We start from the raw sequence: 25,098 nt of genomic DNA on the forward strand, positions 1-25,098 counted from the left end.
TTGGTGATGTGTCTGTTAAGGGCTGTGACCCATTTTTAAATTGGGTTGTTTGTTTTCTTATTGTTGAGTTTTTAGAGTTCTTGCAAATTTTGGATACCAGGGCTTTAACAGATATGTTTTGAAAATATTTTCTCCTAGTTTGTTCTTGCCTTTTTATTTTCTTAACAGTGTCTTTTGCAGAGCATACGTTTTTAACAATTTTAATGAAGTCCAACTTGTCAAATCTCTCTTTCACGAATCATGCCTTTGGTGCTGTATCTAAAAAGCCATTGCCAAACCTGGGGTTGTTCGCTTCTCTTCTAGGAGTTTTACGTTTTTGATCTAAAGTTAATTTTTGGGAAACATACAAGATCTGTTTGGATGTCCAGTTGTTTCAGCACTTTCTTTGTTGAAGGAAGATTCTCTTCATTGTATTGCCTTTGTTTCTTTGTCAAAGACCAGCAGTTATCTTTGTGTGGCTCTACTTCTGGTATCTTCATTCTCCTCAGTTGTTTTACTTTACTGTCATTTCATCAGTATCACCTGCATTACTGTAGGGTCTTGAAGCCAGCGGTGTCATCCCCTCACTTTGCTCTCCTTTTTTCCTATTGTGGTGGATATTCTGGGTCTTTTGCGTCTTCATATAAGCCTTAGAGTCAGTTTGTTAATCTCCAGGAGATAACTTGCTGGGTTTTACAGATATTGTCTGTAGATCAAGTTGGGAAGAGCTGACATCTAACAATATTGAGTCTTCCTGTCTATGAACATGGACTATCTCTCCATGTTTTTAGTTCTTTGATTTCTTTCATCAGAGTTTTGTAGTTTTCCTTATGTAGATCTTCTACATATTTTGTTATATTTCTGTTTCATGTGACATTTGGAGAGTGCTACTGTAAATGGTGTTGTGTGTTTGAATCTCAGTTGGCTTTTGTTTATCAACTTTGTATCTTGCCTATATAATTGTATATTAGTTCTCTTGTTTATTCCTTGGGATTTTCTGCAGAGACAATAAGTGTCATGTGTGAAAATGACAATTTCATTTCTTCCTTCCAAATCTGTATTTTCTTTTCTTGGCTTATTGCATTAGCCAGGACTTCTAATATGATGTTGAAAAGCAGTGGTGAGAGAGGACACCCTTGCCTTTTTCTTGAATTTAGTGGGCTTCTAGTTTCTCATCATCATGGATGATGTTAGCTATGTGTTTGTTTGTTTTGGTTTGGGGTAAATTTTTTTTTTTTAATCTAGTTGAGGAACGCAGCTCTATTCCTAGTTTGCTGAGAGTTTTTATCACAAATAAGCACTGGATTTTATCAAACGCTTATTATGTGATACTTTTTCTCCAGCCTGTTGATGGATTACATAAATTGACTTTCAGATGTTGAACCAGCTTTGAATATGTGAGATTAATCTCCGTTGGTTATGGTATTAATTCTTGGGGCTATGCTCAAGAATCCAATCCAGGTATATAATTCTTTATATACATTACTGGATTCAGTTTGCTAATAGTTTGTTAAGGAATTTTGCACCTGTGTTCATGAAAGATTCTGGTCTGTAGTTTTCTTTTCTTGTAATGTTTTTGTCTGGCTTTGGTATTGGGTAATGCTGGCTTCATGGGATGGGTTAGGAAGGATTCTTTCTGCTTCTATCCTCTGAAAAAGATTGTGGAGTTGGTTTAAGTATTTGGTAAAATCTACTAGTGAATACATCTGGGCCTGCTGCTTTCTGTTTGGGAAGTTTACTAATTGCTGACTAAATTTCATCAGTAAACACAGGCGTATTCAAATTGTGTTTATTTTGGCAGACTGTGTCTTTAAGGAATTGGTCTGTTTAATCTAGGTCATTGAAATTTGTAGGTATAGAGTTGTTCCATGTCTTTATTTTTAATCTGTATGAGACTTCATATATAAAGTGGATTTCTGGTAGGCAGCACATTGTTGGGTCTTGGTTTCTATCCACTCTGATAGTCTTTATCTTTTAATTGGCACATTTGAACCATTAATGTTTAAATGGTTATTGATATAGTTGGATTATACCTACCATATTTGTAACTGTTTTTATTCATTGCCCTTGTTATATGTTTTTTGTCTTCCATTCTTTTTTATTCCTCATTTAGTTTTATTGTATTATTATTATTATTATTATTATTAATATTAGTGATACTGGCGTTTGAACTCAGGGCCTTGCACTTGCCAGGCAATCACTCTGCTACTTGAGCCACACTCCCACTCATTTTACTTTAGCTTATTTTTCAAATACAGTCTTGCTTTTGTCCAGGCCGACCTCAGAGTGTGATCCTCCTATCTTCATCTCTTGCATAGCTGGGATTACAGGCATGTACCACCACACCTGACTTTTTTGTTGAGATAGAATCTTGATAACTTTTTTTGACCCAGTTTGGCCTTAAACTAAGAGCCTCCCATCTTCTGCATAGCTGGAATTACAGGTGTGCATCACCACACCAGGTCCTTCTCTGGTTTTAATTGAACATTTCATTTTTTTCTCCTCTCAAAATAGCAATAATAATTTTTAAATAGACTTTCTTAGTGATTGCCCTTGAGTATGAAATATACATTTATGATTAATCCAAGTCTTCTCTCAAATAATGCTATAGCACTTCACGGGAAATACAAGAAAGAGTATTTCTAATCACCCCCCCATACCTTGTTACTGTTCACTTGAGTTATCTATCCATAAGCTGCAGTTGTGAGGTACAGTGTTGCTGCAATTATTACAAACAAATTATTGTTAAGTCAATCAAGAGTATGAGAAACAAAGGCTTTAATTTTACTCCTTGTTACTTTTCTAACAATACCCTTTCTTTATGTACATCTGAGTTTCTGACTGATATCATTTTGCTTCTGTCTTTAAAACCTCTCTCTCTCTCTCTCTCTCAGTGGTACTGGGGCTGGGTTTTTTCTCTTAATACTTTAAATATTTCATTCCACATGCTTCTTTGCTTATGTGGTTTTTGAGATGTCTGATGTTTTTCCACTTTCGCTCCTCTACAGGTAAGGTGTTTTCCTTCCACTTGCTGGATTTTCTCAAGATACTCTCTTTGCGTTTGATTTTTATTTATTTTTGCATTTTGAATGTGATAGCTTTTGCATTTTTCTGCTTAATGTTCTCTGAGCTTTATGAACTGTGGTTTGGTGCCTGTTGTTAATTTTGGGAAATTATCAGTTGTTGTCACTTAAGTTATGTCCTCTGTTCCTTTTTCTTTTTCTTCTTCTGGTTTCCCTTAGGTGTTTGTTACACCTTTTGTAACTGTCCCTCTGTTCTTACATGTTATGTTTTGTCATTCTTTTTTTCTCTTTGCAGTTCAGTTTTGGAAGTTTCTATTGACATATCAAGTTCTCTTCCCTTCCCTATCCTCCCTTCCCCTACCCCTCCTCCTTTCCTTTTCTTTCTTTTTCTTGGCTCTACTGGGGCTTGAACTTAGGGCCTCGTGCTTCCCAGGCAGGCACTCTACTGCTTGAGGCATGCCTCCAGCCCTTAGTTCTTTCTTAGAATTCTGTCTACTTCTATTGGCCATTTGTTCTTGCAGTTGGTCTGCATTTCCCAGTAAGACCTTAGCAAATTAGTTGTAGTTATTTTATATTATATTGTTCTTTTATTTATCTTTTAGGGGCACTGAGGTCTGAACTCAGGGCCTCATGCTTGCAAGGCGGGTGTTCTTACTGCTTGAGCCACTCCATAAGCTTTTTTTTTTTTTTTTTTGTGATGGGTTTTTTTTTCGAGAGAGGGTCTTGTGAACTATTTGCACAGGGCGACTTCAAACTGCGATCCTCCTGAGCTCAGCCTCTGAAGTAGCTAGGATTATAGGCGTGAGCCACTGGTGCCTGGCTTATATTTCTGTTCTGACAGTTTCAGAATCTGTGCTATATCCAGTCTGGTTCTCATATTTTCTTTGTATATTCAGACTGTGTGGGAGTTTGGGACATCTTTTAGTGTGCTTTGAAATTTTTGTTGCAATAAACAATTTTAAAAACAAGTCTACCTGCTTATATGTCACCATCTAGAGGGGGATTACCTATAATACCTGTGCGTATTTGCTGCCTTCTGTTGGTCTTCTCTGTGAACACCACATTTTCTGCTGCTTTGGTCTCTGTGTTGCCTTGGAGTGATATCCTACAAGGCTTCTCCCTATGAATGGGACCTCCTCCAACAGTGCTGAATGGTGATTGCTAAGAGAGTAAAAGTGTCACGGTCAAGCGAGGTCCCTGTAGTTGGCTTTCATGACCTCATCACTAACCAGAGGATTGGACAGAATGGATAGACACACAGCTGTTTCCTTCTGCTGCTTGAAAGGCTTGCATTTTTGCCTGTGTCCAGCCACTTTCTGTGAAAGTGCTAAATGTATCAGCCTTTGCTTCTTGTTCACCTTGTATAGGGATTTGTCTTGGAGGGTCAGAAGTAATAGTAAAGTTTAGTAGGAAAGGAATTTTATTGTAACAGGATAAAAATAGGGAGAAATGTAAATAAAGGGAGGAACATTTCCTGCTTCCCATATAGGAAATGGGAGTAAAGACTCCCAGAAGAGTAATTTTTTTTTAAGTAAGTTTATATATAAATGTGAATTCAGGTACCTCTGACTGAAACCAAATTAATTTGTCTTGATGAAAAAGATTCTTTAAGGGCTGAAGGTATACCACAGTGGACCGAGTTCTTGCCTAGCACGTGCAAGGCCTTGGTTTCCAGTCCCAGTACTGCACACACAGTTCTTTAATATTTTTGTTGTTGGATGGATAGCAGTAGATAAAAAACCTTGTCTGCAATGAAGAGTCTGTCCCTTTCACTGCTCACCACAGCCACCAAACCTCTCCAGAGATGTGTCTTTCCAGAACATTCTCATCTTAGAGGATCATGTTTTCAGATGTTCTTCAGTCTTGCACAAAAATAAAAAAGGGTATGACTCTCTTTCATTTGCAATTTAGGGTCTTCGCTGAACATCCTCGGGATTATACAGATCAGCAATGTAGATTTGTTCTTCCCATCTTTTCAAAACATTTGTCTCAGTTTCCCTTGGATGAACACTCAGTGCTGGCCCTAATTTTTGGAATGCTTTATGCATATATGTGCTGTGTATCCACAGGTAGTCTCCAAAGAGGACATGTGACAGGTATCTGATTAAAATATCAGAGCTCAGACTAATGTGGGTTCCTGCCAAGAACTGATGAGTGTGCATACGGGTCTTCAGTGTCAGGGCTGGAGTCAGGGCTGGAGTTTGGATCTTGCATGTCCCAAAAAGCCATGTGTTGAAGGCTGGGTGCCCAGTCAGTCTGTGGTGTAATTGGAAGGTGGTGGTAATGGATCCATTAGGAGGTAGGACCTAATGGGAGAAAGTTAGGTCATTGGGAGTGAGCCCTTGAAGAGTGTATCAGGCCCTAGTTCCTCCTTTTCCTCTCTCTTTTTGCTTCCTGGTCGCTATGGAGGTAAACAGGTCTCTTCTGCCACACACTCCACCATTGCGTACTGCTTTGCCTTAGTTCCAAAGGCAACAGGGCCAACTGACCATGGACTTCTGAAACAGTGAGCCAGAGCAAACTTTCCCTTCTTCTAAGTTGAGGTGTTTTGTCACAGTGATGAAAAGTTGACTCACACAATGAGAAATACCAAGCACCCTCCAAATTTTTTGACCTCTTATCTGCCCGATGGGTGAGAAATCACGGTGCAGTTCTGGTGGGCATGTCTTACTACACTGATGTTGCACAGCTTCTCATAGGTCAAAAGCTATTTGTGTCCTTTCTACAAACTGATTAAGTCACAAATTAAATCACCAGATTTAATTTGCAGATATCATTTCCTTATGCTATTTTCCTGCAAAAAAAAGAGTTTTCTCGTTGTTGTGCTGTATCCTTAACATTGTTTTCAGCACTAGACTGAAGTCTCCCTTCTGTGCATGTGACTCATTTGCAAGTGGTCATTTAATTTGGTCCCTGGTATTTTTCAGATGAGTGGGCAGCTGTTTCATTGTCTGGAATGGTCTTAGCATCCATGAGGCAGTGACAGTGGACCCTCACAGGTCTCAGGAAGGGTGTCCCTCACCCTCTGCATCTTTGTGGGGGGTATAAGGGGCCAGTTCTTAGACACATACTATAACCAGGCTGATGTGACTTTCTAATATTTTTTGGCAGGACTAGGGTTTGATCTTAGGTCCTTGCACTTGCTAGGCAGGTGCTATATCACTTGAGCCACTCTGCCAGCCCTTTTTGCTTTAGTTATTTTTGAGATAGGGTCTTGCTTTATGCCCAGGCCTGCCTGGACAGCAATCCTCCTATATGTGCTTCCCTGCATAGCTGGGATGGCGGGCATACACCACTGTGCCCAGCCATTAGTTGAAATGTGGTCTTGAGAACTTTTTGCCTGGGTTGGCCTCAAACCTTGATCTCCGCCTCTGCAGTAGCTAGGCTTACAGGTGTGAGCCACTTCATCTGACTGATGTGGCTTTAATTAGAGCAATAAATGTATGCACCATGCTGACCCCGCTCCAACGAATGCCTATTTTAAATAAGCCTGCAGTTGTGTTTTTGTGTTTTTAGGTGCTTTAGAAGTCTGATTTTCTAAAGGGAATGCCTTATTTTAGCTAGGTCACTACAAGGGACTCAGACTTTGGTGCCATGGCCACTCTGGTCCCCTTCCTTCCTGTTTTCTCCCAGGCTCATCAACACCAAGGGACTCATTGTGAGATTAGGGAGGTGTACTCTGTGCATGATCATTTTGGGTGTTTTCTTTAAGCAAGTGCATTCTAGAAATGTGGTTAAGAAGGGACTTCCCAGATAATCGAGTTAAAGCCAGCAGCTTGGCACAGGCTCTTGGCCAGGTGTGAAGATGCTCGCAGGAAAGCAGGGATGGGATGTGAGTTCTTCATTTGGGGTGCTCCTCCTCTATGAGATTCTGTGGTCCCCATGACTGATGGGTCATGGTGCACCTAGTGAGGGGTGATGGGGCTCTTGGGCCTGGCTCCCTGACTTTACCAAGGGCTCCAGACAGGCCCCGTTGCAGTTGCAGGCTCGGCTTGTCTTTAGGAGTAGGCTGTAAGCTATCAGGTTCTGTGGGCAGGGATTAGGCATTCAGATTTTCCAAGAGACGTCTCTCCGTTGCAATGTGGAGTAACTGCCAGGACACATTGCTACATGGAAACCCCCTGAAGCCTGGCAGATCCAGCAGGATCACCCTGGACAGAGCCCCTTCTTCATGTCCTGAGAGTGGAGGGGTCTGGGGGACTCACCTCATCAAGAGACCATTGTTGTGTCCCCTGCAGGGGTAGCCTGGCCTATGCCTGCAACCTGCAAACACAGCATCTGCTCGAGAAAAACAGAACCTGGTCAGAGACCTCAGAAGTTTGTGCCATTAAGGATGAAAGGCCCATTCCAGTTTAAGGAGTCCAGAGACCTGGCAGCCAAGAGCTGTGGGATCCTGGAGCAAGTACACAAGCAGCTACAAGCAACACCACAGGCCCTCTGGGAAATCCAAGGTGTATGGATGTAGGCCAGAACCTCAGCGTGCTACCTTTGTCTGTTGTTGGGATTATGGTGTTGGTGAGAATGTCTGCTCTTAGGAAGTTCCTGAGGCTGGAAACTTACCTACAAGTTTCGGAAACCAGTTATAGAGAGGGAAAGCAAATGAGGCAAAATGTTAGCATCAGAGGGTCATGAGTGCAAGTATTCATCATGCTAATCTTTCAATATTTCTACAGGTTTTAAAGTTCTCAAATAAGAAGTGGATGGGGGCCTGTGACATTGGGACCTGTCACCTGCCTGGCTCAGGCCACCCCCACTTCCCTCCCATGCCTCACTAGTGCCATGTCAGGGCCTGGATCCTCCCTGTCCCCAAGGCTCCTGCTTGCACACTGTCTAGGGCAGGTCATGCAGGAGTTTGGGGTCCTATCTAGGCTGCACTGCCAGCGGTGTGCTCCTACCTCCTTCCTAAGGGGAAACCTGGGTTGCCAGGTGTCTGGGGGAATGCGGGCTCCTGTCTTGCATCTTACCTGTGGAGACAGGCCACCGTTGTGTCTTACAGATGCCTGTCTAGTGGCTCCTGGGTAGACCTGGTACTGCAGTGCCTAGGGGCTCCAGTTCTCTTTTCTCATATTTGATCCGCACAAACATGAGAGGCACTGTAGCCTTTCCAGGTGAGACTGAGTCATCTGCCCTGAATGACCATCAGGTGGCCTTAGGTCAGTAATCACCCTCTAGCTCCAGGTCATGTCCACTAAAGTGAGGGCATCAGCTCACAGGGTTGTCGCCCACCCTGTGTGTAACCATTGAAATAGAAGAGATGAACAAGCCATGTGCCCTGAACATTTGTTTCTAGCTGTGTGTGTGGGCACACATGTTCTGCTTAACATGGAAAACATGTTTCCTCTGTGGATTGTGACTCAGTGAGAAGTGAAAGATGCCTAGGCTCTCTGGGCATTGCTTCCTCACCCTCCTGCCAGACTTCTCCCAGATCTCAGGAAGACTAGAAGATGCTGGAGGCTCCTTCCTGCTTGCCTACCTGTGGCTTCTGTCCCCTCTGTGGCTTTTCTTCCCCCGACCTCCCCCTCCTGCTGAAGGGAAGCACAGGGGAGCACATTTAGTCAGATGCTGCCCCACTCCTCTCTCCTTTCCTTGGAGACAGAAGGAGACTGGGCTGGGGTGCATTCAATTCAGCATCCTGGAACAGTGGATGTGGCATGGCAAACCTGATGTGTCCTGTGCCACTGTGACAAAATGCCTGACCAAAAAAAAAACAAACAACAAAAAACCAAACTTAAAGGAGGAAAGGTTTATTTTGTCTCACAGTGTCAGCCCATTGATTTGGGCCTGAGGTTAGGCAGAGTATCATGGCAGCAGGAAAGCGTGGTAGAGGAGGCTGCTCACATCATGGTGGCTGGGAAGCAGAGAGACAGAGGAAGGGACCAAGGACACGTCCTCGTGTCCTCCAGCTTCTTCCTCCAACTAGGTCCCACCTCCAAATGTTTCCACCACCTCCCAGTAATGTCATCAAATAATGACTCCATCAGTGGATTAATCCATTGTTGAAGTCTGAGCCCTCATGATCTAATTACCTCCCAAAAGTCCTACCTGTGGAATTGCTACATTGGAAAGCAAGCCTTTTTGGAAGACAGTTCATATCATATCCATACCTGAGACAAGGGAAGAGATTTAATGTTCTTCACGCCCACATTCTGTTTGCCCTCTTGAGTTTTGCTCTTTCTCAGCCACTCATTCCTTGCCAGAAATAAAAGATAGAGTCATGGTCCATTGGCTCAGCATGACACAATGGTGGTACTGGTGAGAATGATGACTTTATGATCCTGATGGTGATGGTGGTGATGACAGTGGTCATGGTGGTGATAATTGATTATTATGATGGTAGTAGTGGTGATGATGATAGTAAAGATGATTTTATGATGCTGGTGGTCGTGATGGTGGTAGTGGTGGTGGTGATTATGGTGGTCATGATCTTTATAGTGGTGACTGTGATGATGGAGGTGGTGGTCATGATGGTGGTGATGATGGTGACAATGATGGTGACTATGACAAGCAGTAAACTCTTTTTACAGTTAATGTGCTGTGTGCTAGGTGTGGTCAGCATGGTATACAATCACCCCTGTGATTCTCTCACCAACCTTCTGTGAGCCATGCTGGTCCATTCTTTACAGAGGAGTCTGGGACTCACTAAGACCTCCTGTGGTCACACAGTTGGTATTTGCAATCACAGCTCAGGGTTTCTACGTACACTGGGTGTCACTGGACCTGTCAGATGTCTCATGTGCTGTGCTTGGAGCCCGGCCATCCTAGTAGCTCCTTCACTCTATCCCTTTCTGCCCTCCCTATCAGGCTCTTTCTGAGTTGCCAAATGGACTTTAAATAACAGGAACCCATCTGCCACAGTGGTCCTAAGTCAGGGGTCCCCAGCCGCCCTCCAGGGTGGAAGGCTCAGGAGTACTTCTCTGAGAGGCACCAGGGCACAGGAAAGTGGGAAGAGATGACTAGAACAGGCTACCCTTAAAAATGAAGCGAGACTTTTATTATTGGTTATAAAAGCTCATTTTTGTTGATTTAGGAAAATTGCCAAAAAGTAAAAAAGAACAGTTCCATCACCCTGCACAGAGGTAGTGCTGTGTCATAGACTTTAAACCGCTGAACTGAGACCTGTAGTTTTACTTTTTGGGGGGCAGTGCTGGGGATCAAACTCAGGGTCTTGTGTACTCTAGGGAAGGGCTACCACTAAGCTACACCCCCAGCCCATGACCTGTAGTTTTAAATGGCTGTATGTACTCCGTGATGTGAGCATAGTATGACCTGGTTACTCGACCCTTGCTGGCTGGAGATGTAGTTATTGCTGATTTTTATTTTAAGTAACTATGGGAGGAGCCACCTTACACGTGAATCTTTGTATGTATATGTACTGTTGCCTTAGCATAGGTTCAGATGTGGAATTACTGACCTTGAGGGATTTTCTCTCTCTTTTTTTGATTTTTTGGTGGGACTAGGGTTTGAACTCAGGGCTTCATGTTTGTAAAGCAGGCACTCTACTGCTTGAGCCATACCTCCAGCCCATTTCACTCTGGCTAGTTTGGAGATGGGGGTCTCACAAACTATTTGCCTCTAACCATGATCCCCCTGATCTCAGCCTCCCAAGAAACTAGGATTCCAGGCGTGAGCCACTGGTGCCTGGTCTTCATTTCTTTTCTAAAACCATAATTTCCCAAATAATTTCTTAGGGTTACTTGAAAAGCTTTAACTTCAGGACAATATGTGATCAGCATTAGCAAACAGTCTCCTTGTGAGGGTGGGCATGACTGCAGCATGAGCCAGCTTGCACAGTGGGGTCCTGGGTCTTGGCTGGCCCTTTGGTTGGTGGTTCAGGCAGTAGGGGTTAGAGTAGTGATTCAAGGCCTGCAGGGGCTGACCTGAGTCCCCTTACAAGCTCTGCTTTCTCTGGCTCTGGTCCGGGAGCGGGTGGCCCCTGTGGTCACCTCTGGCCTGGTCCTGCCTACAGCTCAGGTCCCGGGAGGCTCTCCCTGGTTGAGGGGCCCTCGGTTCCTTGAGTTTGGAGCAGTAGTGGAGGGACCTACCCTGTCTTCCCTGTCAGTCCTTGGAGCTTCCCGCTCAAAGCAGCAAATGACTGACCAAGGTGGCTGTCCTCTGAGGCGAGGTCATTGTCTGAGTGGGGTGGCAGGTTGTACTGGAAGGAAGAAGCCAAAGAGGGGTGCTGCGTTGGGTGATCTGCCCACCCAGCTGCCACCTTCTGTGACTGGTGCTCATGTGGAGTCCAAAGCCTGTGGAACCATGTGGAAGGCATGGAGGGCCTGGATTCTGAGCTCTGTGAGTGGCATGCCCACCTGCCATTTGTGCCCTGAAGGGCAGGGAGCATGGTCACACACCAAGTACTATTTAGACGATACTCTCAGTCCTGGTGCCAATGTCCCATGGGTGTGACTCCCGAGCCTTGACCTGAGAAGTGGTTCGTAGGTTCGTGCTGTCTGCTTTCTGGAGTCACGGTGAAGCTGCAGGGGTCTGCTGGATGAGCCAGGGGTAGGCGTGGTGGGTGCTGCCAGGGTCCTGTCCTGGTAACTGGAACTGTGGATCCCGTTTCTTTGGTGGCAGGTGAATTTTAAGACCACGCAGATTTCTGTCCTGTTGATTGGCCAAGAGCCCAGACTCCATTGAGGTATTTAGAGGGTTGGTTACCTCTGTGCCCCTAGAGCTGTGGTTGGAAACCCCCTTTGCCCCTCTGCAGTGCATTTAGCCCCTGGGCTGTTGAAAAGATGTTGCCTGCTGGGGACATGCACAGCAGTGGGCACTCCGGGCCTTTCCACAGACCAAGGTGTCCCAGCTCCGGGTCTAGCAGGATACAACCTGCTCCTCTGCCTGGGTGGCTTAGCTTGTGTCACCACTGTGAATTGTGGTAATAATGACAACAAAGGGACTGCTCTGCATTTCCACCTCAGCTGGCCCCACAGAAGCCTTTGGATGTGACTGAGGCTCAGGGTCATTGATGAAAAGTGCTCACCCCACATTTCTGCCTCCTTCTGATGGTCCAATCTCCTGGCTGTGCTCCTGCCCCTCCCTCGTCCATGTGGAACACTCCCTCCCATGCAGTGGCCAAGCCACTTTGTTCTGCTTGTGGCTTTGGTCTTTTATTCTGTTGGGGAGATCCCCTCCATCTGAATTTCATAGAGGAAGAATATAACACTGCCGTTTGTGTGGTAACTGTTTTTCACAGTTGCATTTTAAACTTTGTTTTGATGCTTTGGAGCGTGAATTTAGGCCATTGGTGTTCTTCCTGAATTTCCTTTCTGATTGCTATTTGTTTGTTTGTTTAAAAGCCAGTTTGTATCTTGAGAGCAAATATTCCCTTAACGTTGTGCTTTTGATGGCTTTGTCTTTTACACTTGACTCTTCAGACTCCTGGGACTTAAGCTTATTCTGGGATAAAGGCAACTTTATATTTTCAAAAGCTTCCAAGGTCTTTTTCTGGGCTTCAGGCTTTGTTGCCCAGACTCAGGACTGTGGCAGCTGTAGCAAAGCCAGCTGTTTAGGGCCCAAGACCCTGGTGGCTTGGGAGGATCCTTCTGCTATGTCAGGCACAAGCAGTGACAGTAGCAGTACCCAGTGAACGAATGAGGCAGACAGTTACTCTCTTGTGCCTCCGTTTCTCTATTCTTACAAATAGGGCTAATAATAATCCCTATTATTATAAGGTTGTTTCAAAAAAATGCATTGAGAATTTGTAGCAAGCTGTCTGTTGCAGAATGAGTGCCAAGCTTAGTGATGACAGGTTTGTAATGGTGAAGATGTTGGTGATGGTGATGATGGTGAAAAAAGTGATGATGATTAGTGATAGTGATAAAAAATTGTGAAGATGGTGACAATGATGATGATGGTGACAATGGTGGTACTGATGGTGAAGATGGTGATGATGGTGAAAGTGGTGAGGTGGTAATGGTGAAAGTGGTGATTATAGTGACAGCAATGATGGTGATCAATGTGATAGTGATAAGGATTGTGAAGATGGGGACAGTGATGTGGTGCTGATGGTGGTGGTGATGGTGGTGTTCGGGGTAGTGGTAAAATGCTGTAAGGATGATGATGGTGATGGTGGTGATGGAAGCAATGTTGTCACTTCTAGGTCTTTTTATTTTCTCCCTTGTTTACTGAGGTGAAATTACCACTTTAAAATGAATAAATCAGAGGCATTTAATGCTGCATAACTATCTTCTATAACTAGTTTCAAGATATTTTAATTCCCAAAGGGAAGTCCACACCCACTGAACAGTGGCGTCCAGTCCCTCTTCTGAGCACCCTTCAACGTCACCACCTGGTCTGTGTCTCTGGATTTACCTTGGCCAGCTCTTATTTTTCTTTTTGAAAATTGCTTTGGCTGTTCTCTGTCCTTTGTAATTCCATGTAAATTTAAGGATTAGTTTTTCCATTTCTGTGAACAAAGATACTGGGATTTTGGTAGAGATTGTGCTGAAATTATAGATTGTGTTAGGTAACATCACTATCTTAACCCTTATTAAACTTTCCAATCTCTGAACATAGGTTATATTTTCATTTATTTCATTTAGGTCTAATCACCTAATTGAAATATTAGTATTTTTGTGTCTGGCTTTTTCACTAATGTAATATTTTTGAGATTCATTTGTGTTGTAGGATGTTTCTGAACTTTATTAGCCTTATTTCTTTTTAAGGCTGAATGATCGTCCATTGTATGTATGGACACATTTTATTTACCTATGTACTGGTCATTGCATGCTGTACTATTGTGAATATTGTTGTTTGTGTACAAGGATTTGTTTGTTCTTAACTCTGAGGTATATATGTCTGAGTGGAATTGTTAGTTTCAAATTCAATTTTATGTTTATTTTCCGAGGAAACTGACCTTTTTCCCATACTGCCTGCACCATTTCACAAATCCTCAATGAAAGAAGTTGTAGAGGATTACGGTTTTTCCACATGCTTGTCAATACTTTTTTTTCTTTTTAAAAAACATCTAACCACCCAGTGGGTGTGAAATGGTATTTCATTGTAGTTTTGATTTGCACTTCTCTAAGAAGTAAAAATGTTGCTTATCATTTCACGTGCTAGTTGGCCATTTATATATCTTCTTTGGAAAAATGTCTGTTCAAGTCATTTGCTCATTTTTAAATTGGATTATTTGTCTTTTTTTATTGTTGAGCTGTTAAGAGTTCCTCATGTATTCTGGATGCTAGACTTTTATCAAATATATAATTTGTGAGTATTTCTCCCATTCTGTCAGTTGCCTTTTACTCTGTTGAGTGTTCCTTGATGCACGAAAGTATAGTTTATCTATTTTTTCTTTTGTTGCTTGCTCATGCTTTTGGTTTCTTTTCTAGTAATTCATTACTAAATCCAAAGTCATGAGAGTTTGCTGCATGTTTTCTTCTAAGACTTTTAAATTAAAGCTGTGGTATTTAGGTTGTTGACTCATTTTCAGTTCATTTTTCTTTAGGGTGTGAGGGAGACACCTCCCTTCATTTTTTGTAAGTGGCTGTTATTGGTTGAAGAGCCTATTCAACAAATCAATAGGAAATCATTCAATGACTCATTCATTGAATGGTCTTACAACCCTTGTCAAAATGAGATGGCCATTGACATATGTGGGATTGTTTCTAGGGTCTCAGTTCTATTCCCTTGGCTTATATATCTAGCCATGTACCAGTGCTACACTGTTTGGATTCCTGTGGCTTTGTAGTAAGTTTTGAAATTAGGAAGAATAAATCTTTAAGTCCTCTTATTTCTCTTTTCTTAGGTTTTTTCTTTCTTTCTTTTTTTGTAGTACTGGGGGTTTAACTTTAAACTTTATCTTTCTTTGTTTCTTTTTTTTTTTTTTTTTGGCAGTACTGGGGTTTGAACTCAGGGCCTTTTATGCTTGCTAGGCAGGCACTCTACCACTTGAGCCTCTCTGCCAGCCCTATCTTTTTGAAGATTGCTTTGGCTGTTCTCTGCCCTTTGCAATTCCATGTAAATTTAAGGACTAGTTTTTTCATTTCTGTGAACAAAGACACTGGGATTTTGGTAGAGATTGTGCTGAATCTGTAGATTACTTTGGGTGATATTGCTGCCTTAACACTATTAAGCCTGCCAGGCTCTGAACATAAGTTTTATTTTCACTTATCTCTGCCTTTCAAATTTTTTTTCAGTTGCGTACAAGCCTTTCACGTGTCCTAGTTAAGTTTATTCCAATATATTTTATTCTTCTTGATGTTCCTGTTTCTTGATTTTATTTTCCAGATTATTCATTACTAGTATACAGAAATACAAATGGTTTTGGGTGTTGATCATATATTCTACAATTTCTAAATTTATTTATTAGGACTAGCAGGTTTTTGTATATGTGGATTGATTCCAATTTTCTATACCTAGGATTATGTCATACACAAATAAAGATCATTTTGGTTCTTTTCTTTCAGTTTGGATGTCTTTTATTTCATTTTCTTGCCTGATTGCTTTGGCTAAGACTTCCAATACTACATTGAATAGAAGTGGTAGCAGCAGGCATCCTGTCTTGTTCCTGACCTGGAGAAAGCTTTCAGCCTTTCACCGCTGTGTATAATGTTAGCTGTGGGGTTTATCATGCTGAGAAAGTCTCCTTGTATTCCTAGTTTGTGGAGTATTTGTTTTTAATCACACATAGGCATTGGATTTTGTCAAATGCTTTTTCCATATCAATTGTGATGACCAAGTGAGGTTCTTCTTTATTGTGTTAATGTGGGATGGTGCATCTTAGATAGGAAGAAGAATGGGGGAGGACTGAGAGAGATAGGAACAGAGGAATGAGGCAGGCCATCCCAGGACAAAGAGCCAGGTAAGCCCCTCTTTCTTCTTTTATCCATTTCATGAGCTGTGCCTTTGTGAGTAAGGAAAAGAGGCCCAGCCTCTGTTACCCATCCTCCAGGACAGCTGTAGAGGATGTTGAGGAGTTTTACACCACTGTTCATAGGGGATGTTGGTCTATAGTTTTCATGTAGTGTCTGTCTGTCTGGCTTTGGAATCAGGATATCACTGACCTCATAAAATAAGTTGAAAAATGTTCCTTCCTCTTCTGTCTTTTTTCTGGAGGAGTTTGAGAAGGATTTGTGTTATTCTTCCTAAAGTATTTGATAGAATTCACTGGTGGTGTTTGTTTGTTTGTTTGTTTGTTTGTTTTTGGTGGGACTGGGGTTTGAACTTGGGGCTTTACCCTTGCAAAGCAGGCACTTTACCACTTGAGCCATATCTCTAGTCCATTTTTCTCTGGTTATTTTGGAGATGGAGGTCTCAAGAACTATTTGCTTGAGGCGGCCTTGAACTGCCATCCTCCCAATTGCAGCCCCCCAAGTAGCTAGGATTATAAGTATGAGCCACTGGTGCCTGGTGGCTTGGAGTTTTCTTTTGAGGGAGGTTTTTTGAAGACTGGCTCAGTCTCTTTAATCTGTTCAAATTTTTCTGTTTCTTTTTGAGGTTGCGTGTGAGTGTGCACATGTGTGCGTGTATGTGTGTATGTGTATGTGTTCCTGAATATCAAACCCAGATCCTTGGGCTACTAGGCAGACACTCTGCCACTGAACTATATCCCTACCCCTTTTTGAGTTTTCTAAAAAATTTTACTAGCATATATTCATTGTATAGGGAGACTCATTGTGACAATTTCAAAGTCTTACACTGTACATTGGTTAGGTCACCCTCACTATCACCCCCCTCAAACCTATCCCTATCCCGCTTAAAACAGTTGTAAGAGGTTTCATCATTCTGTTTCATATGTGTATACAAAGCCCATCAACCATATTCCCTCGCTTTCATCTCCATTCCCCCTTCTCCTCCCACAAGTACCCCCACCAGTACCTATTTTACAGTCCTGTAGTTCCAAAGTCAGTGTCCAAAGGAGTTCTCAGTGTATCCCGGTTGTGAATATACTTTACTTTGGTCAGTTTGACCCCCTCTATTATTTTTGATAGTTTGTGTGTTCCTAAGAATTTGTACATTTTGTCTGGGTTGTGTAATTTGTCCACCTATCATTGTTCCTAGTGTTCTCTTATAATCCTTTTTGATTTCCTTACATCAATGGTAATGTCTTTCACTTATGATTTCAGTAATTTGAGTCTTCTCTATTTTTCTTGTTTAGTCTAGCTAAAGACTTGTTAACTTTTGGTTTGGTTAATTCTCTGTGACTGGGTTCGTTTGCACATATTTTACTCCCTTTCCCTGGTAATACTTAAGAGTCCTTCATTTGGATGAGAAAACAAGCTCAGAGGTACACTAGTCCATCATCAGATGAAGCTTGAGGGATGCAGAAGCCAGGAAAAGTGCCCCCACCATTGTCAGCTAGACAGGTAGCCTTGTGCATAAAACGCTTCCTTGTGAAGAATTTTCCCTGGGTCCATTTGTTGCAGTGAGCATACCATCCTGTGGACGCAGTGACTCAGGCTCCTGAGAGCTTTGACAGCACCTGCCACCCTCAGGAGTCATCTGTCCCTATTTCCTAGTCTCTCCACTTTTACATTTAGTATTTAAAACTCCCCACTAATTTTTAATAGGCATAAAATGATAAGCAGCTCCCTCCCTCAAGCCCCCACATAAAAAAAAGAAAAAAAAGAAAAAATTTCAGAAGTCACACTTGTAACTGAATGTTTTGGAGCCTTGATTTTTGATGGATTTGTAGCGCTTGCCCGAAGTGAAAACCATCTATTTAGTGCACAGTGATTGCTTCCAGGTAGCTTGTTCCCCTGGGCTCCTCCTACATAGAAATTCTGGGGCTGTCCCAGGGGAGAATGCCGCTTTAAAATTTATTGGAGCTGGGCTCACGCCTGTCATCCTAGCTACCTGGGAGATTGAGATCAGAAGGATTGTTGTTCAAGGCCTGCCCAGGCAAATAGTTGTGAGACCCCATCTCCAGAAAATAACCAGAGCAAGATGAACTGGAGGAGTAGCTCAAGCCATAGAGCACCTGCTTTGCAAGTGCAAAGCCCTAATTTCAAACCGCAGTCCCATTCAAAAAAACAAAATTCACTGGTCAATTTTATTTACATTTCTTTGCTCACTATGAGGAAACAATGTGTTTTCCAATTTGTTGACTACATATTTACATTTCTTTGCTCACTATGAGGAAACAATGTGTTTTCCAATTTGTTGACTACATTTTTTTTTTTTCTTGTGGAGGTCACCTGCCCTTTACCAGCTGGGTTCTAATTTACTACATGATACATACAAATAACTGCTCTTCTGTCACTTATAACCAAAAAAGTGGAAGATATCAGAAAGGAGCAGTGCATTTTCCATTTGCTGGGCTTGAGTCTCTAGAAACCTGTTGATGGTTTACATCACATCCTTTGACTCTGTCGTCATTTCCCAAATGACTTTCAGCTGTGACCAGGCCAGTGTTGGCCTAGTGCGCAGCTCTTTCCTGGACTAAGTTGCTGAGATGGTTTGAAGATGCCTGGAAGAACTCGGGGAGAAGAAGTCATGGTCCCTACCCCCCAGGCCTTGCCATGAACCCTCTGAGGCTGAGCTGGGCAGGTGTGGCCTAGTATGGCCTGCATGGGGTGCTCCAGACCTCCCTAGGAATGTTCTGTCCCCTAGAAACCCCCACAGGAAAGTGATGGAAGCAGCCTGGCTCCAAGACTCCCCCTTGTCCTCCCTGATCTCTACAGTGATTGGGCAGAGGTGGACCTCACTGAGGCAGGCCTGTAGACAAGTGACACATTCACTGAGGACAAGTGGGTCCTCATTGTGGGCATTTTCAATTCTATGTGGATCCAGGATGCAGATTCAGGTCCAGAAGGGCAGCCCTGCAGCCCCGTTCTTCCTTCTGTCCCTAAGGACCACTGTCCCCAACAGCTCTGCTGTATCTGGCCTGGTTTCCCCAGCCTGTGAGCAGGCAGCCTCCCTCAGGCTTGGTGGTTGAAAGGTGCTGAGGGAGACTGAATGCAAAGGTCACACTCTGTCTCTTCCCATTTCAGCTGTGTTGGGGTTGAAGAGGAGGAGGCGCCAGACATCGACATTTACCACTGCCCGAACTGCGAGAAAACCCACGGCAAGTCCACCCGTAAGTACCCCAGCTTGGGCGCTGCCTCTTGCTGGAATGGCATGCACTTGCCTGGGGTGTGGGGAGGGTAGGGTCTTTGCTGGGCCTGGGTCTTGGTCTTGGTCCTGGGCTATTGGGGCTGAAAGGCCCTGGGTAGCTCCACACCACATTATCACAACCTGGGAACCTGGGGACCCATCCAGCCTAGTTTACGCTCTCTCATGACCTCACGAGGCCCTTGAAGGCAGCTGCATAAAGACCCCATTACCCTTAAAATCCAGATAGACTCCACACACTCAGCATCTGCTGTGGCCAGGCTGGCCCAAGGCAGGAGTGCAGACTTGCCAATGAAGGAGGTGTTCAGAGTTTCCAGCTGGGAGTAGCTCAACTGGCCATTTCCATATAAGGTGGACCCAGATCTTCTGTGTATGCATTTGTGGGATGGCTCTTCTGTCCATCCTGTGACAGCTCCGCTTACCCTACCTGCTGTCTCTCCAGGGGATCTTAGAAGACCTTCTTCTATTCTTCTTCCCTCCCCTTCGCTTCCTTTCAGTGCAGTGGGCCCTGGGGGCTCTCAAGGCATAGGTTCAGCTCACCCTGTACTTCAAGGCTGAGCCCTGGCTGTAGGTTGGGAGCAGTGTAGTGGTCTGTAAGGACCTTGGGAGGAACATTGCATAGGAACTGAACTGATGTCAACTGTGTGTGTGTGTGTGTGTGTGTGTGTGTGTGTGTGTGTGTGTGTCTTCTGGCCCTGGCTTCCTGTCTGGGCTGGTGTCATGGGCACTCATAGAACCTGTAGGCTGGATATGGGCCTGACTGGTTGGCTGATCACATCCTGCCTCCTGGGTCCTGGGCTGGCTGAGCCTAGGGTGGGAGGGTGGGCTGGGAGTTGAGGGAGAGGGAGGGAGCTGTGTTCAGCATCGTTACTATTTTTTAGATGGCACTTTCTTGCTGGGTGGAAGGGTGAGTGAGGTCCCTGGGGTCTCTTACACAAGGGCACTGATGCCATCAGAGGACTCCAACTTCTTGACCTAATCGCCTCCCAAGGCCCTACCTCTTAATACTACCACCTTGGGGATTGAGGATGTTAACGTATGATTTGGGGAGGGACACAGAGATTCAGACCATAGCATAGCTTGTGTGTTTCTGTGTGCATATATATGCGTGTGTGTTTGTGTGCAGGAGGTGCTATGTAATGTTGCAATTCCGATGATCACTATCATTATTACGTCAGGCACAAAGGTGCCTGGTTCTAGCACTTCCTGTGATTGTGCATTCTCAGATTTGAGATGGGTCTGCACTGTGGCCAGCACCTGTCTGTGACACATTGATTGGTTTTTGCATCATCAGCTCCAGTCACACCTTAAACTCCCAGAGCCTTGGTGACAAGAGGCCCTCCATGTCCCTGGAGAGCTCCAGCTCATGGCTGGTGCTAAGAGTCCTCTCAGAGGCCCCATGCCTGCCTCACCCTCCCTGCCCCCTGCTGCCCTGGCCTGGGGTGGGGTTTGCAATGGGCACAGCTGCAGGAAAGGAAGCCTTGCCCATGGCCGCCCTCACATGTCGTCCTTATCAAGGTGACGGTGGTGGGGATTGTAGTGCTCATCCCCACACTGGCCTGACATGTCCTTTGGACTGTTTTGACCTGTGTCCCACAGGTAGGGCCATGAGACAGATTTATCTGACCAACATCAGATTTGGTGCAGGGATCCTGGGGTTCCTGGACAGGAGCTTGACAATATGGTTGCCATGTGACAGGCACAAGAGGAGCTGGGCAACATTGCTGGTACAGCAGCACTGAATTGCAGCTGTGACAATACGAAATTACCTAACTGATGGAATATACTTCCCAATCCCTAAGACAGGCCATTGCCATCTTGCCCCTCAGGGTTGGGGTGAGACCCCAAGCACCATCCTCAGCTGCTCTCTGTGACTGACAACTCCACTGTTGGGGCCACCTGATGTCCCCACACTCCAGGCCCTCTTCAGGGGCAAGTTGCTACAGGAAAGGGGATAGACACTGACTGGGATGTGGGGAGAAGAAGGCCACCTGTGGTGGTGGCTGCCAGGCAGTGAAGGTCCCAGTAGGGACCTTAATATGGAGGCCAAGCAGGAAGTGGCCTCCGGCTACAGATGGTCCCTTGGCTGTGACCTTCTAGGAGGTGTCTCTGGTGGTCTTGGTAGACTTGGTGTCTAAGTGAGGAGGAGTCCTGAGAGACCTCAGTTTCTGTGTCAGAATGGCCAATGGTGGCTCCATTGGGAGGTGTGGGATGGGGTGGACCTGTAGCTTTGGAGGGAGAGTGGGCTCCTCCCTGTGTATGTGTTAAGGATAAGGAAGGGCTAGGTATTGGGAGAGGGTGAGTCCCTATGGGGAAGTTTTGAGTTTTGCTGAGTTCATGGGCTCCCCCAGCATCCTTCCTGTCTGCTGTCCTATTGCAGGACCATTGGTGTGGGGGCCCCAGAGACATTGGGTGGGGATGCATTTGGTGATGAACCCTCACCTCCTGTCTCCCCACAGTCAAGAAGAAGCGGACTTGGCACAAACATGGTCCAGGGCAGACGCCAGATGTGAAGCCTGTGCAGAATGGCAGCCAGGTCTTCATCAAGGAGCTGCGGAGTCGGACCTTCCCCAGGCAGGTGGACCTTCCCAGTGGGCGGACCTTCCCCAGTGGGCGGACCTTCCCCAGGCAGGTGGACCTTCCCAGTGGGCGGACCTTCTGCGGGTGGGCAGGCCTTCCCCAAGTAGGTGAACCTGGAGGCTGGCCTTAACTTCCCTTCTCCCCCTGAAGGCCGTACCTCCTCCCTCCACCCTCCATCTTCCACCTACTATAGTCCTATCAGTCAGTCTGTCAATCCATCAGTCTGGCATCAGTCGCTGGGGACTTCCTCTTCCAGGAGAATGGGGTAGGAGCAGGAAACCTGCCCTGGAAGCAGGGGAGCCTTCCCACCTACAGCCCCAGCACTTGCATAGATGGCCACTTCTCCCCTTTGTCAGCACCTCCCAGGGGCTGGTGAGGGGGACAAGTCTTGGTGGCCCTTCTTTCTCTGGGTAGAAGGCACCTCTTTCCTTACCTGGTGTGCCTGGCACCTGCCAAGTTCTGTCTCTAAGCTGGTGTTCTGAGGTCTCCTTAGAGCTCCTGTTGCCCGCACCCTTGCTCTGCCTGTACTCTTCCTTTCTTGGGTGAGAATGGGGTTTGAACCCAAGGCTTCACAAGTGCAAAGTCTATGCTGTACTGCTTGACCAACACCTCCAAGTCCATTTTGCCCAGGTTATTTTGGAGGTGAACTGTTTGCCTGGGCTGTCTTCAAATCATAGTCCTCCCAATCTCAACCTCCCAAGTAGTTAGGATTGCAGGCATGGGGCTTGGCTTGCACTCTTGCTCTGCCCACACCCTTTCTCTGTGTGAGGCCCTGGCAGGGAGCCTGAGGCAGGCAGTGGCCCCCAGTGAGAGAGGGCAGTTACTAGAAGCTGCTCCCAGGCACGCAGAACCATGAGATAATTTCTGTTTGTCTGACAGAAATCTTTTATTTATTTATTTCGCAGTACTCAGGTTTGAACTCAGGGCCTCATGCTTGCTAGGCAGGCGCACTACCACTTGAGCTACTCCACCAGCCCTTTTTTGTGTCTCACCAACCAGCTTTGAACTGCAGTCCTCCTGATCTGTGCCTTCTGAGTAGCTAGGATTACAGGCATGAGCCACTGGTGCCTGGCTGATAAAAACCTTTATTTCTCCTTCACTTTGAAAGGATAACATCGCTGGACAAAGAATTTTAAGTTGGCGGGGTGTTCTTTTGATGCTTTAAATATTTTCTCTCACTCTCTTCTTGCTTGTGTGGTTTCTGATGAGAAATCTGTGTCACTTTTATCCTTGACTTCTGTGTATGAAGTGTATTCTCTCTGCTGGCTTCTTTCTTTTCTCTCCCCTCACCTTATTGAGAGGTAATTCACATACCATAATGCATCCATTTAAAGACCACAGTTCAATGGCCTTGGTATGTTCTCAGAAAATTTGCATTTTCTACAATCAGTTTTAGAACCTTTTCCTCACTCCCAAAAGAAATCACCCCTGTCTTATATCCCCCCTCCACACAGCCCTAAAGCAACCACAAGGCTACCTTCTCATCTCTAGATTTGCTTTTGTGTGGGCATTACATAGAAATAGATTTTTGCATGCTTAATTGTTTGAGAATACCAGACTGTTTTCCAACACAGTTGCCAACAATGTGTAACTGGCTTTGCTTTCATTTTTGACAGTATGGGGGCTTGAATTCACTGCCTCATGCTTGTAAGGCAGGTGATTGACCTCTTGAGCCACAACCCCTGCCCTTTTTGCTTTAGTTATTTTTCTGTTAGGGTCTTGTATTTTTTTTTCCCGCCAGGCCAGCCTGGACTTTGATTCTGCTACCTATCTCTCCATTATACCTGGGATTACAGTGTGCCCCACCACACCCATTTTTCTCGTTGAGATAGAGGGTTTTCACCTTTTGCTCAGGCTGGCTTCCAACCTTGATCCTCCCAATGTCTGCCTTCTAAGCAGCTGGGATTCCAGTCATGAGCCACTGTATCTGGCCCTGTAACTAGCGTTTTTTATTTCTGGCCATCCTAGTGGATATGAAGTAGTATCTCATTGTATTTTGATTTTGATAACAGTCCAATTTTCTTTTATTCCTTGTGATTTTGTTGGTATAGCTAAGGATCCTTTGCTAAATCCAAGGTCATGAAGATTTATGGTTATGATTTCTTCTAAATGGTTTTTGTAGTTGTAGCATTTACAGTTTGTTCTTTGATACATTTTGAGTTGATTTCTCTATATGGTGTGAGGTGAAGACCTAATTTCATTTTTTTTTTTGTTGCATGTGGCTATCCATTTGTCCCAATACCATTGTTTTGCTATTAAATGGCATCCTTGTTGAAATCAATTTACCGTAAGTGTCCACGTTCATTTCTGGATACTCAGTGCTGTCTGCTGATCTGTGTCCACATAGCCTACAGTTGTTAAGTTTTTGAAATCCTACAACTTTGTTTCATTTTCAAGATTGTTTTGGTTATTTCAGGTCCCTTGGGTGTCCATGTGAATTTTAAGACCAGCTTGTCAGTTTCTACAAAGAAGTTAGCTGGGATTCAGGAAGAGATTGCTTTTTTAGATCACTTTGTGAGTTTTGCCATCTGAACAGTGTTGAGTCTTCGTGCCCATGAACATGGGATGTTTTCAGTTTATTTTGATTTAGAAAATTTTTTTTTCCAATAATAATTTGTAGTTTTCAAATTATAAATCTTACAGTTTTTCTTTCTTTCTTTCTTTCTTTTTTTTGGTGGGACCAGGGTTTGAACTCAGGGCTTTGTGCTTGCAGAGCAGGTGCTCAGCCTCCTGAGTCACACCACCGACTCCGTTTTGCTCTGTTATAACTTTGGAGATGATGTCTTTCCATTATTTCCCCAGGGTGGCTTCAAACCGCGATACTTCAGATCTCAGCCTTCCATGTGGCTAGGATTACAGGCATGAGCCACCAGCACCCAGCTGTCTTATACTTCTTAGTTTAAATTTATTTGTGTTTTGCCAGACCCTATTGGCTCACGCCTGTAATCCTGGCTACTCAGAAGGCAGAGATCAGGTGGCTCGTGGTTCAAAGCCTGCCCAGATCTTATCTTGAAAAAGACCCTTCACAAAAATAGTGTTGGTGGAGTTGTTCAAGGTGAAGGTCCTGCGTTCAAGCCCCAGTCACGCCAAAAAAAAAAAAAATTGTGTTTTATTCTTTTTGGTTCTTACATAAGTGAAATTGTTTTCTTAATTTTACTTTCAGATTGTTGTTACTGTGCAGAAATATATTTTATTTTTGTATATTGACCTTATATCCTACAGTCTTGCAGGCTGTTTGTTAGTTTGATTTTTAGTTTGTTCAGTGGCTTTTTTCTTGTTTTGAGGATGAGAGTAATCACTTCCAAGCTCTTCGCGTGTTGGAGTTGAAACCAGAGGTCAAGGTCCACCTTATTTTAATCACCTCACATTAATTGGGCTGTTTGCCGTTTTATTTTTGAGTAGTAAGAGTTCTTTACATATTTTGGATACCCATCACTTGTCAGGTATTTTCTCCCATTCCATG

General features: G+C 44.3%; 1 protein-coding gene across 8 annotated transcripts in view; it reads left to right on the forward strand.

Annotated features, from left to right (window-relative positions):
* The window catches only part of Phf2 (PHD finger protein 2), an 88,497-nt gene that overhangs the window by 31,114 nt on the left and 32,285 nt on the right, over positions 1-25,098 (forward strand). For 4 of the 8 annotated variants that reach the window (XR_012440561.1, XM_074052524.1, XM_074052525.1 and 1 more), the window contains exons 2-3: positions 18,935-19,020; positions 21,515-21,683. Coding sequence is in view for 7 of the 8 variants with exons in the window: in XM_074052524.1 (XP_073908625.1) it covers positions 18,935-19,020; positions 21,515-21,683 (255 nt within the window). In the remaining variant the exon portion in view is untranslated. The remainder of the gene's footprint in view (positions 1-18,934; positions 19,021-21,514; positions 21,684-25,098) is intronic. The other 4 variants (XM_020186570.2, XM_020186551.2, XM_020186577.2 and 1 more) reach the window with 1 other exon arrangement.

The sequence above is a fragment of the Castor canadensis genome, chromosome 13, assembly GCF_047511655.1.
Source record: "Castor canadensis chromosome 13, mCasCan1.hap1v2, whole genome shotgun sequence".
Classification (NCBI taxonomy): domain Eukaryota; kingdom Metazoa; phylum Chordata; class Mammalia; order Rodentia; family Castoridae; genus Castor; species Castor canadensis.